General features: G+C 45.5%; 1 protein-coding gene across 1 annotated transcript in view; it reads right to left on the bottom strand.

Moving 5' to 3' along the window:
• LOC124798171 (hillarin) overlaps nt 1-13100 on the bottom strand; it is a 544164-nt gene that overhangs the window by 74373 nt on the left and 456691 nt on the right. The window contains exon 3 of the mRNA XM_047261455.1: nt 4407-4603. Within this exon, the coding sequence (XP_047117411.1) occupies nt 4407-4603 (197 nt within the window). The remainder of the gene's footprint in view (nt 1-4406; nt 4604-13100) is intronic.

Genomic DNA, 13100 nt, shown 5'->3' with positions numbered 1-13100 from the left:
AGTTATGGTCTGGGGAATGTTTTCATGGCATTCCCTGGGAGATCTCGTCATTCTGGAAGGCTTAATGGTTCAACACAACTATGCATCTGTCGTTGGAGGCCATGTACACCACTACACGCAATTTGTTTTTCCTCAGTACATCTATCAGCAGGACAATGCTGTGCTGGCATAAGCTATCACCAGCACACTGGTCGGCGAAGATCGGTTAGTACACGCTGGATCAAGCGCGGCTATCACGAGAGAGGCCACAGACTCACCCACAAGAAACACGCCGCCAACGCCCTCTCCACAGCATGTACACTCCTGGAAATTGAAATAAGAACACCGTGAATTCATTGTCCCAGGAAGGGGAAACTTTATTGACACATTCCTGGGGTCAGATACATCACATGATCACACTGACAGAACCACAGGCACATAGACACAGGCAACAGAGCATGCACAATGTCGGCACTAGTACAGTGTATATCCACCTTTCGCAGCAATGCAGGCTGCTGTTCTCCCATGGAGACGATCGTAGAGATGCTGGATGTAGTCCTGTGGAACGGCTTGCCATGCCATTTCCACCTGGCGCCTCAGTTGGACCAGCGTTCGTGCTGGACGTGCAGACCGCGTGAGACGACGCTTCATCCAGTCCCAAACATGCTCAATGGGGGACAGATCCGGAGATCTTGCTGGCCAGGGTAGTTGACTTACACCTTCTAGAGTACGTTGGGTGGCACGGGATACATGCGGACGTGCATTGTCCTGTTGGAACAGCAAGTTCCCTTGCCGGTCTAGGAATGGTAGAACGATGGGTTCGATGACGGTTTGGATGTACCGTGCACTATTCAGAGTCCCCTCGACGATCACCAGTGGTGTACGGCCAGTGTAGGAGATCGCTCCCCACACCATGATGCCGGGTGTTGGCCCTGTGTGCCTCGGTCGTATGCAGTCCTGATTGTGGCGCTCACCTGCACGGCGCCAAACACGCATACGACCATCATTGGCACCAAGGCAGAAGCGACTCTCATCGCTGAAGACGACACGTCTCCATTCGTCCCTCCATTCACGCCTATCGCGACACCACTGGAGGCGGGCTGCACGATGTTGGGGCGTGAGCGGAAGACGGCCTAACGGTGTGCGGGACCGTAGCCCAGCTTCATGGAGACGGTTGCGAATGGTCCTCGCCGATACCCCAGGAGCAACAGTGTCCCTAATTTGCTGGGAAGTGGCGGTGCGGTCCCCTACGGCACTGCGTAGGATCCTACGGTCTTGGCGTGCATCCGTGCGTCGCTGCGATCCGGTCCCAGGTCGACGGGCACGTGCACCTTCCGCCGACCACTGGCGACAACATCGATGTACTGCGGAGACCTCACGCCCCACGTGTTGAGCAATTCGGCGGTACGTCCACCCGGCCTCCCGCATGCCCACTATACGCCCTCGCTCAAAGTCCGTCAACTGCACATACGGTTCACGTCCACGCTGTCGCGGCATGCTACCAGTGTTAAAGACTGCGCTGGAGCTCCGTATGCCACGGCAAACTGCCTGACACTGACGGCGGCGGTGCACAAATGCTGCGCAGCTAGCGCCATTCGACGGCCAACACCGCGGTTCCTGGTGTGTCCGCTGTGCCGTGCGTGTGATCATTGCTTGTACAGCCCTCTCGCAGTGTCCGGAGCAAGTATGGTGGGTCTGACACACCGGTGTCAATGTGTTCTTTTTTCCATTTCCAGGAGTGTATTTAGCCCGCTGCCACAGAGCGGAGGGCCTCACTCAATCATCCAGTTGGCATCTATCAGTTGTGTCACGGAGCGGGTTTAGTTCATCACAGGCTACAACAGTACATAGCGACCAGATTAATGACTATAGTGGGACTAGTTTACCTCACCCAGAATTGTATTTTACTAGCAGCGAGAAACTAAAGTTTGCAGTAATAAGATTACTGATATTGACATTACATCAGTCTGCAAGGGGACTATTTCTGATGAGCTTGCGCCACAAAACATGGACTCTATTCAAGTTAAGTAAATGTTCCACTTCATGTAAATAAAGAACCGTATTAATCCACGTGTGCATTTATGTTGCAGAAAGAGGATACCGGCCACCCATATCAACATCCTCTTCCTTGCGGTACAAGACCCTACAAGTGCAATGTGTGACGCAGCTCGCACTGTACGTGCGTGGTTCGAAGAGCACCGGTATGAGTTTAACTCACTCCCCTAGACGCCAGAGTCTTCGGATTAAAACCCAACCGAGAATCTGCGGCATCACCTCAATCGGGTTCTTCGCACCATGGATCCTTAAACTACAAATCTAGCGCAGCTGGCCACGGCAGAAGATTCGGCATGGCTCCACATCCCGTTCGGTACCTTCCAGAGCCTCGCTGAATGTCTGCCTGCACGTCTTGCAGCGGCCCACGCTGCAAAATGTGGTTACTCAGGCTATTGACAGGTGGTCACGTTAATGTGATTGCACAGTGTAGAAGGAATGCGCTATTCCCATCTCTGCATTGCCACAGATAGCACATAGGTTTCTCCAGTTGTGATGAAGTAGCAGAACATGTGAAGGCCTAGTTGTCTCTTACCACATTAGAAAACAGTACCGAAGTCCTAATAGTTTCGTCAAGCTGATGTCTTCAATTTGGTAATGGAAAGAAATAAGGGAAGAGGACAGCTGAAGTGGATGTATAAGTTACAGTGGCTATGCAGAGATGAAGAGGCTTGCACAGGATAGACTAGCACGAAGGGCTGCAGCAAACCAGCCTACGGACTGAAGACTATCAACACAACAAAAGTGTCCAAATGTGTGTGAATTCCTAAGGTCATCAGTCCCTAGACTTGCACACAAACTAACTTATGATAAGAACAGTAGTAATGATGTTCAGTCCCAATGGGGCACTGTTAAATGGGGCGTTCCCCAAGGATCGGTGCTGGAGCCATTGCTGTTTCTTATTTATATAAATGATATGCCTTCTAGTATTACAGGTGATTCAAAAATATTTCTGTTTGCTGATGACACCAGCTTGGTAGTGAAGGATCTTGTGTGTAATATTGAAACATTATCAAATAATGTAGTTCATGATATAAGTTCGTGGCTTGTGGAAAATAATTTGATGCTAAATCACAGTAAGACTCAGTTTTTACAGTTTCTAACTCACAATTCAACAAGAACTGATATTTTAATCAGACAGAATGGGCATGTTATAAGCGAGACGGAACAGTTCAAGTTCCTAGGCGTACGGATAGATAGTAAGCTGTTGTGGAAAGCCCATGTACAGGATCTTGTTCAGAAACTAAATGCCGCTTTATTTACCATTAGAACAGTATCTGAAATAAGTGACATTTCAACACGAAAAGTAGTCTACTTCGCATATTTTCATACGCTTATGTCATATGGTATTATTTTTTGGGGTAATTCTTCTGATTCAGAAAGGGTATTTTTGGCTCAAAAACGGGCTGTTCGAGCTATGTGTGGAGTAAGTTCGAAAACCTCTTGTCGACCCCTATTCAATAGTCTGCGAATTTTGACATTGCCCTCACAGTATATATTTTCTTTAATGTCGTTTGTTGTTAGCAATATTAGCTTATTCCCAAGAGTTAGCAGCTTTCACTCAGTTAATACTAGGCAGAAATCAAATCTGCATGTGGAATGCACTTCCATGACTCTTGTGCAGAAAGGAGTGCAGTATTCTGCTGCATCCATTTTCAATAAGCTACCACAGGAACTCAAAAAACTCTAGCAGTAGCCCAAACGCTTTTAAGTCAAAACTGAAGAGTTTCCTCATGGCTCACTCCTTCTATTCTGACGAGGAGCTCCTGGAAGAGCTAAAAAATTAAGCAAATTCCAGTGTTACATTCTTGATTTTCTTTATTTAAACTAACGACGTGTCAGCTGAATATGTTTCTTATATTTCATTTTATCTGTTTCTACAATCTACAACTGAATATGTTTCTTATATTTCATTTTATCTGTTTCTACATTTGTGTTATAATTTCATGTATTGACTCGTTCCATGACCATGGAGACTTCTCCTTAATGTGGTCCCACGGAACAATAAATAAATAAATAAACAAATAAACACACACATCCATGCCCGACAGAGGACTCAAACCTCTTGTGGGAGTGGACCATGACAAAGCGAAGAGAAATCTACAACAGGCAATGGCAACGAAGCAGAGGTGACAAAAAACGGTGAGCACAAGGAACGACTGAAGGGGACAAAGAAGACCACCCACCTCCGTCCCCTCCCCTCCCATCCCATCCCCTCCCCTACCCTACCATACCCTACCCTACCATACCCTACCCTACCCTACCCTACCCTACCCCATTCCTCAAAAGAAATTAATCGTCGTCGGGGCATAAACTTGCAGTAGCCACTTCATGTGGTCACATATGTGGCACTTGGGTGCGGTGGGCAGCCGTACCTCTCGTGCTCGAGCAGCTTCCTGGTGAGGGACTCCTTCTTCTTGTCGCGGCGCAGCGTCATGTTCTTCTCGAGGTCCTCGCGCTCCTGCTGGTGGCGCAGCGTCAGCACCTTCTGCTCGTCGGGCCGCTTCTTCTTCGTCTGCAGCTCGCGCTCGAACCTGCTCGTCAGCCGCTCCAGCTCCTTCTCCCACTCGTCCTGCGAAAGAAAAGCCAGCCATCTACTTACTGCTTCACTGTCCTCTTTGCAGCTACCATCATTCAACAGTTACGGCTGCAAAACGTGGACTAGTGTACGACACTGAAGAGGTATCAGACAGAGTGTCCTTTACTTTGCCATTCGATACACTACACTAGTGAAGTACTCGATACCAGACTGCGAAAATGGGTACGTTTTACAACCACAGTCAACATTTTTGTCATAAGTTATTTAGTATTGTAAGCGTGTAGAAATGTGTCACTGAAATAAAAAATATGATCATTTCGATGACGATGTTTGGTTTGTGGGGCGCTCAACTGCGCGGTTATCAGCGTCCGTACAAATTTCCTACCTTTGCTCAGTCCAAACTCGCCACTTTCATGAATAACGATGAAATGATGAGGACAACACAAACACCCAGTCATCTCGAGGCAAGCGAAAAGCCCTGACCCCACCGGGAATCGAACCCGGGACCCCGTGCTCGGGAAGCGGGAACGCGACCGCGAGACCACGAGCTGCGGACTGATTATTTCCATCTTACAGCACAACTAATATCGCTTAAAATTAATGTTTTATAGTATGTTCCACAATGCAATAAGAAAACAGTCAAACTAAAATGTAAAATTGCTACACGAGATCTTGCGAAAATGTTAACAGTCTAAATAATTTTGTAATTAGTACGAAACTTATTGCTGTTTGAATTTGCTTAAAAAACGTATTTCCTAAAGTTTGTATAAAATATTATTTTTTCAGTATTTTTGTTATGTAAAATACCCTTCATCCTTTCGCAAACATAATGTTTTACTCAAAGTTTTTTAACATGATAACTTTTAACTGAGGGTCTAATGAACTATGAATTTAAACAGTGTTACGAAATATCTTCATTCTTATAAGTATATAAATACTGTGACGGCACTGCCCATGACAGTTCATCTTTGTTTAGGCCTTCGCAGTTTTTGTTTGTCTGAGTCCAGTCAGTAACGAACGAACATTGTACAGTTAAATAGAAATCGCGGAAACGCTGTAACATATATGTCTGAGGAGATCGAGCGCGGAATCGCGATTGGAGGGGTCTTGGTGCTCGGTTCCTATTTGCGCTAGGAATGTGGGGTGGAAAGTTTTTTGTTTAACCCCGACCAGAGACCATTTGTATAGCCATTCGAACATCTGTCTTACTGTAGCTATGTCACAGTATATTATGCAAGTTATGAACGACGAACCAAAACTGCCGCTCTGGCAGAACGTGCGAATCGATTAATTCCTTTCGCAAAAGATATTAATTGGGGTTAAATCAGTGCTCAGCTAATGGGAGCATTTGTATGTGCACAGTTTGCATTTTACCTGCAAGAACTGTCACCGTCGTTCTGATTCCACGTGCAAAAACAGTCACCCTTAAAGAAATCCAGACCAAAGCGAGACTCGTGATTCAAATTTTGTCCACAGCTGTATCGGACCTTGGTCTAAGATAAGTTTTAACTGTCTGAAAAACTCTTGTTTCGTTTGGATTTTACATCCAAAAAACACGTTTCGTAGCCGGTTCTTGGAGCGCGACATTTCCATAATTTAAACATATAAGAACTTTGCACAAAGGTAAATAAATGGATGAAGTCAAAACAAAATTTTTTAATCCTATAATCTTAATCCGTTTTCGAGACACAAAGTTTTGAAGTCGAGCTAAATGTAGGTTGCCTGAAGTGAATGCGCGGAAACGGTTTATAGCGAATCGAATAAATAAAAAATGCATTCTAACGATATAATTGAAAACTCGCTTTCAAAAACCTAGCTTCATTCGGATTTTACGTGCAAAAAACACTTTTCTGCGAACATGTCCTGTGCAGAATCTGGCAGCTCCAGAGACATTTAAATCACAATATCTTAACATATTCGCGTTTTTTTACGAGTTAATCCTACTACTTACACCGATACTAATGTAACAAATCAAAAAGCACGAATATGTCAAGATATAATGTCTTTGAAGTTGCCAGGTTAAGTCGAAAAGTTAGTTCCCTACTTTTGTATCCCAAACTCTGCGTAGCACATATTCGCCTTTTTTGTGCTATGATAGAATTTTTCATTTTGATATTATGAATGAAAAACAACATTCATCATTTGGCAGAGCGCTCGGAGAAGATCCTACACGCCAAAAGTATCAGACATTTCTTTATTTCAGCGTAGCGCAGAGACCATCGTCAGCTCAGCAATGATAAGTTAAGTGTCAGCATTGTGACGTACCGCTACAATTTCCATTATAATCCGTGACAAACTTTTAAAGGTATCTGATGCAAAATAAAAAAGTTGATTACATTCTCAGTACTATTTATAGTGGATAGTTCACAGGGAATACATAGTCGTAACATGGTATAACGAGTTTAATAATCAAATGTAACGCTACTTTTTTACTTTCCTGCGGTGTATGTAGTCGCGACTCGCCTGGATAGCCGTGCGTCTTAAAAGCGCTGCTTCTGGGGCGGGGAAGTGCGCCGGTCCCAGGCTAAATCCTCTCAGCGGACTAACGACGAGGTTCGGTGTGCTGTGCAGCCAGGATGTGGTTTTTAGGCGGTTTTCCACATCTCACTACGTCAATACCAGGTTGGTAACCAAGTCCCATCTCTGTTGCACGATTCGAAAACAGAAAACGTTTGCACTCTTTCGCATGAATAACACTACACGCAGGCAGTCGGAATACACGTATTCTGTCCTGGGCATCAACAGGGTGACCGCAGGAAGAGCATCCCACCATCTCTTCCTAACCATGCCGACCCTGCGCTTATCAGGGAGAAAGGAGCAAGAAAAGGAAAAAGAAGTGTATTTTGTCACGAACGAGAATGAGTAACGAATGGATGTCCTGGAACATTATAAATAAGATATTAAAGTGGAAATGAAATAAAGTTAGCTGAAGTAAGAGAAGGTTTTTCTATGAAATGAAAGCGCCCTGTACGAGTAGTGCGTACACTATCACACAATAGAAGTGTGAAGCACCTAGAAGAAATTGTTGGATCTCGGTGTAACTTCATACATGTATGACGCCACTGGCGGGTATGTTAGTGATTAGGTTTGCAGTTGTCTGGAACAAGTAGAACGGCCGGCAGAGTGCATTTGTGTTGTTTTTCCAGGTGTGGAGGAGCATATGAATGGTTTGAAAAACGTCAGATATTGAGTGATCACCGAGAAGAACAAGCGAACTCGTGTGCCAATGAGCTATCAGCACGGAGTAGAGCTTGACAGTGACACCATGTGGGTCTCCATTTGGCTGCCTGGCCCAGACGTGCAATATCCAGATTTGTGGGGCATTCGCATGCGAGTCCGCAGCTCGTGGTCTAGTTGGATCACGTGCTCCTGGATCACGTGGTCCCGGTTCGATTCCCGGCCAAGTCGGGGATTTTCTCCGCTCGTGGTCTGGGTGTGTATTACCCTCATCATCTTTTCATCATCATTCAGGAAATGGCATACAAACGTTTGTGGATGTTCACCACTTTTCTATTTTCGTACCCAAAAATTCAATTACAGCACGTTGCTTGTAATGAATGTCTTGCGTAAACGCCCTTTCGATCGTTTTCCATGGCTCTGCCATCAGTCAGAGGTGTTCGTAACTTTGTACACGTGCAGAACAAACAACAAATTTGAAACACCTAAAACGACAGTTTCATATGTACCGAGTGTTTGACTGTCATACACTGGTGTCCAAAGTTAAAGCAACGAACCGATTGTGTCTAATTCATACAAACTGTCAACAACGTCCGTACAATCGTCTTCTGCACGGAAAATGGCATTCCGGTCAACGAACAACCAAATCATCGATGACGTCAGGGCACCTATCAAACGGGGTAGTATTTGCCGGGTAGTCCACATCCACAATCGATGTGTACAGTCACCGGCGGTGCAGTATGGCACAAAGAAGACGCCTACCAGACTCTCTGCGTTGGAGGGCCAGAAGAAGAATGGAAACAGGACAGTCGCAAAAGTTATGAGGCCCGATGGCTTAGTGCGAGTCGTTCTGGTGTTTCTCGGATGTGGCAACAGTTTGTAGAGACCGAAACACTACCCCAAAGACCTGGGCAGAAAGAGAGACCCGTTATGTCGATGTAAGGGCACGATGGTACCACCTTAGCACTGCATGGCAACTGGCGTCTGTCCTCGTAGCATCCTCAGGACGTGTTGTATCGAGGCAAACGCCTCCCAGAAGGCTTCGGCAGACTGGCCTTTATTCACGGAGACCTGATGTATGTGTACCTCTGATGTGTGTTCACAGAAGGGAACGTCTAGTGTGGAGTTGTCAACATGACACCTGGGCCGTCGAACAGTAGGCCAATGTTCTTTTCACAGATTAATCCCGATTTGATCTGAAGAGTGATTCTCGACGCATTCGCATCTGCAGGGAACATAGAACACAATTTCGGGACTCAAACATTATAGTGAGGAGGAGCCCTAATATTGTCGGCAGGAATCATGTCGACCATATGAACACCTCTTCATGAAACTGTACGGGTGAATCAGCAAGGTTTAACTGGTGTCAGGTATCGCGACGAGATCTTGGGACCTCATGTGCGGTTGGTGCGAGGTGGTGCGCGCCCAAATTTCATATTGGTGGACGATAATGGTCGACCGCAAGAGAGCAAAAGAGGTTCATGTTTTCTTGAAAACGGAAGATATTGCACACATGACGTGGTCTGCTCGCTCTCCCGATCTGAATCCCATAGAGCACGTCTGCGGTGCACTAGGAAGACGGGTCGCATCACTTCAGCATCCACCAGCCACTCTCCAAGACTTGCGAGCAGCTCTCCAGGAAGAATGGATGTTATTGGTTCAAATGGCTCTGAGCACTATGGGACTTAACTCCTGTGGTCATCAGTCCCCTAGAACTTAGTACTACTTAAACCTAACTAACCTAAGGGCATCACACACATCCATGCCCGAGGCAGGATTCGAACCTGCGACCGTAGCAGTCGCACGGTTCCGGACTGAGCGCCTTAACCGCGAGACCACCACGGCCGGCATGGATGTTATTGCATTGATGATATCATTCACAGCATTTTCCCTCGTTGTCAGACCCGTATTGCTGCCAGAAGTGGTCACATCCAAAACTGAGCATAGTTGTCGGAATGTGTGTACAAATCCGTCAAGTTGGAAAAAAACGAAAAACATTTTTGTCTACCGTTATGCATATTGCAGTTGTTTCCGTATTCTTTACATTGTTTCTACTTTACTATCACCTGTTTGTACTGTCTTGTGGCAAAATGAACACAATGTTGCAAAATTTCCGTTTGTTGCTTTAATTTTGGACAGTAGTGTAGGTACAAATGAGAGGGGTGAACAGAGGGCAACGAAACAACAAATAATCCTATGAAACGTATGTCCAGAAACAAATATTTTCCCTGGTATGACCCATGCACAAATGCAGTCTGAAACGTTCCCTTAGAAAAATTTATGAATTACTGTGCTGATAAAACTCTTACGCTATTTGATTTTCAAACAGCTGAGCAAAACTGAACGTACTCAGACATTTCGCTCTTTACCTATTCTGATCAACACTAAACTGACACACAATATTTTTAGCGCAACGCAATCTGACTTTCAGTAATCCCTACAAAAGAATGGCCCTGACTAACAATAACCTATACCTTTCACAAATCACTTACCTCACCAAAATCTTCGTTACTCGAACTACTGCAATACAGCGAGCGCCACTACTGCCAGCTAAATAAAAGATTCAAACTACTGAAGGCACTAACTACTCAGAGGCATAGTTAGCAAATGAAAGATTTTGATAGAAAAAAACAATGTATTTACCTTCATTGTGTTCAAAAGTCATAATATATATATATAGCAGTTCATGACATCCAGTCTTACAAATTTACTGTCTCTGGTGGACACACGTCCAGATCATCCGCTCTCAAAACTCCGCCATTTCTCTCCCCACATCCACCACTGCTGGCGGCTCACCTCCAACTGCGCAACGCTACGCGCTGTTAATATCCAGCTGCCCAACACTACAATAACAAACAACAATGGAAACTGTGGTGTCACCGCCAGACACCACACTTGCTAGGTGGTAGCCTTTAAATCGGCCGCGGTCCGTTAGTATACGTCGGACCCGCGTGTCGCCACTGTCAGTGATTGCAGACCGAACGCCGCCACACGGCAGGTCTAGAGAGACGTTCTAGCATTCGCCCCAGTTGTACAGCCGACTTTGCTAGCGATGCTTCACTGACAAATACGCTCTCATTTGCCGAGACGATAGTTAGGATAGCCTTCAGCTACGTCATTTGCTACGACCTAGCAAGGCGCCATAGCATTTGATCTTTATCTTGTGAAGCATGTACAGACAAGAGCGATGTTCTCCAATTGTGGATTAAAGTTAAGTATTCCAAGAACTACGTTCTTTTCTTTATAGGATAATTACTTTACCTTGTTCCAGACCTCACGCCAATCTACGTGAGCTTAAAAGCGTGCATTTCGGCCTCCTCTAGCAACACGGTGTTGGCTCTTCTGCCAACACATCACAAACCAGCCACAGACTGCACACAGCACAGACAGTGATTTTCATACAGAGCGCTACGTGGCGTTACCAATAAAAAAAACCTAAACAGCCTACTTACAAGTCTTGCCAATTCAACAACACTGTTAATTTCTAAAGTTCCGATTATGCTGCTGCGTCGCTTTGGATGAAGATCCTTATACAGAAGATCCGTATGTGGTGCATGCATGATAGTGCACCGGCACACACTGATAATTCTGTTCGCGAATACGTACACGAATCGTGGACAACAAGTGTATTGGTGGATGCTCGCCAATACCATAGCCTCCCAGGTCCACCGTGTTGAACCCGATGACTTTTTTTCCTTTTTTTGTGGGGTTATCTAAACCTTTGGTGTATTCCAATCCTGTTGATAGTGTCGCAGAACTCCAGGAATGCTCTGTGGATGGTTGTCAATACATGCGGAACACACCTGGGATTTTTGAACATTATGGGCATTGGTGAGGAGACGTGGTGAATATTGCCTTCACATGAAAGACGGCCACGTGGAACACTTGTTGTAATGTGTCTGTTCGCATGCGCATATCTGTAGTTGGATTCTCAGGGTCCTCGGGGAATCTATTATAATGCGTTCGTCTACTCAGGGACGACCGTTGTGACCGAGCGGTTCTAGGCGCCTCAGTCTGGAACCACGCTGCTGCTACGGTCGAAGGATCGAATCCTGCCTCGGGCATGAATGTGTGTGATGTCTTTAGGTTAGTTAGGTTTAAATAGTTCCAAGTGTAGGGGACTGATGACCTCAGATGTTATTCCCATAGTGCTCAGAGCCTTTTGAACCATTTTTTCGTCTACTCAGTCGCAATGCAGCGTGTTCGGGCTAGAGGTATACACAAACAAATCCTTATAATGAAAGAACTCTTCAACATGTGATCCCCGTCATTTCATGAACAGAGGTGAGTCGCGTAGCGCATGTGCGCCGGTGACAAGGCACTGCTGTCTGCACATATCAGCGGACTATGCAGTTCCTCAGATGCCTCCCGACGTCGTTTTCGAGCAGTATGGTGCTCGGCCCCTCCCGCCCCCCCCCCCCCCTCCTGTCATGGAGATGTTACAGCATTTCTCCATGAGACATTTCCTGAATGTTGGATCGGAAGGGAGGATCCCATTGCCTGGCCCCTCCGTCTCCCAATCTGACTCTGCTGGATTTCAGTGCATGGGGGTTTATCAAGAACATTGTTTAGAAAACAAAGGTTCGAGATCTGGTAGATTTGAGACAATTGATCTACGACGCAGTAGAGGCCATAGCACCTGTCACCGTTATGAACATGTGGCGAGAACTGGACTACCGTTTCGATATCTGTCAAGCTACAAATGGTGCCCACATTTACTTGTACAAACATGCATAAAAACGTTTGAGGTCTTGTGTACAACGATGGACAAATAAAGTTATAAACCTTAATAGGTACTGACATATAAAGAAATGTGTTAGTATAGCTCTAGCCCGTAGACCCCATACGTTGTATAGGGAAAACCATTGATTTCCCTGTCTATTTTTATTGGGATTATTTGTTTCTTTCACTATCCTCCGCTTGACCCTTTCGTTTGTAGGGCACTGTTTACTGTGTGTTAGCTTCCCGAAATGCGTATTGGATAAGTGCAACAGCACAGTCCGAGCGAAACATCAGCCCTATTCAACTGGACAAAGACGTATACAGTAGGAATCTTAACGTTGGCTCATCGGCAAAATAATCATTGGTCAAATTTCGACGAAGAATTTTATGAGATTTCCCTACAGTTCAAGTGAGATTTCGGAACTGATAGTTCGTACCCAGATCTTCCCAAATGAAATTTCATTTGTTCCAACACCAGCAAGGTAAAACACAGGGTGATTCAAAAAGAATACCACAACTTTAGGAATTTAAAACTCTGCAACGACAAAAGGCAGAGCTAAGCACTATCTGTCGGCGAATTAAGGGAGCTATAAAGTTTCATTTAGTTGTACATTTGTTCGCCATTTCAGCC

The sequence above is a fragment of the Schistocerca piceifrons genome, chromosome 5 (genome assembly GCF_021461385.2).
Source record: "Schistocerca piceifrons isolate TAMUIC-IGC-003096 chromosome 5, iqSchPice1.1, whole genome shotgun sequence".
In the NCBI taxonomy this organism is placed as follows: Eukaryota; Metazoa; Arthropoda; class Insecta; order Orthoptera; family Acrididae; genus Schistocerca; species Schistocerca piceifrons.
The sequence above is the reverse complement of the archived record's forward strand: the minus strand, read 5'-3'. Positions and strand labels throughout refer to the sequence as shown.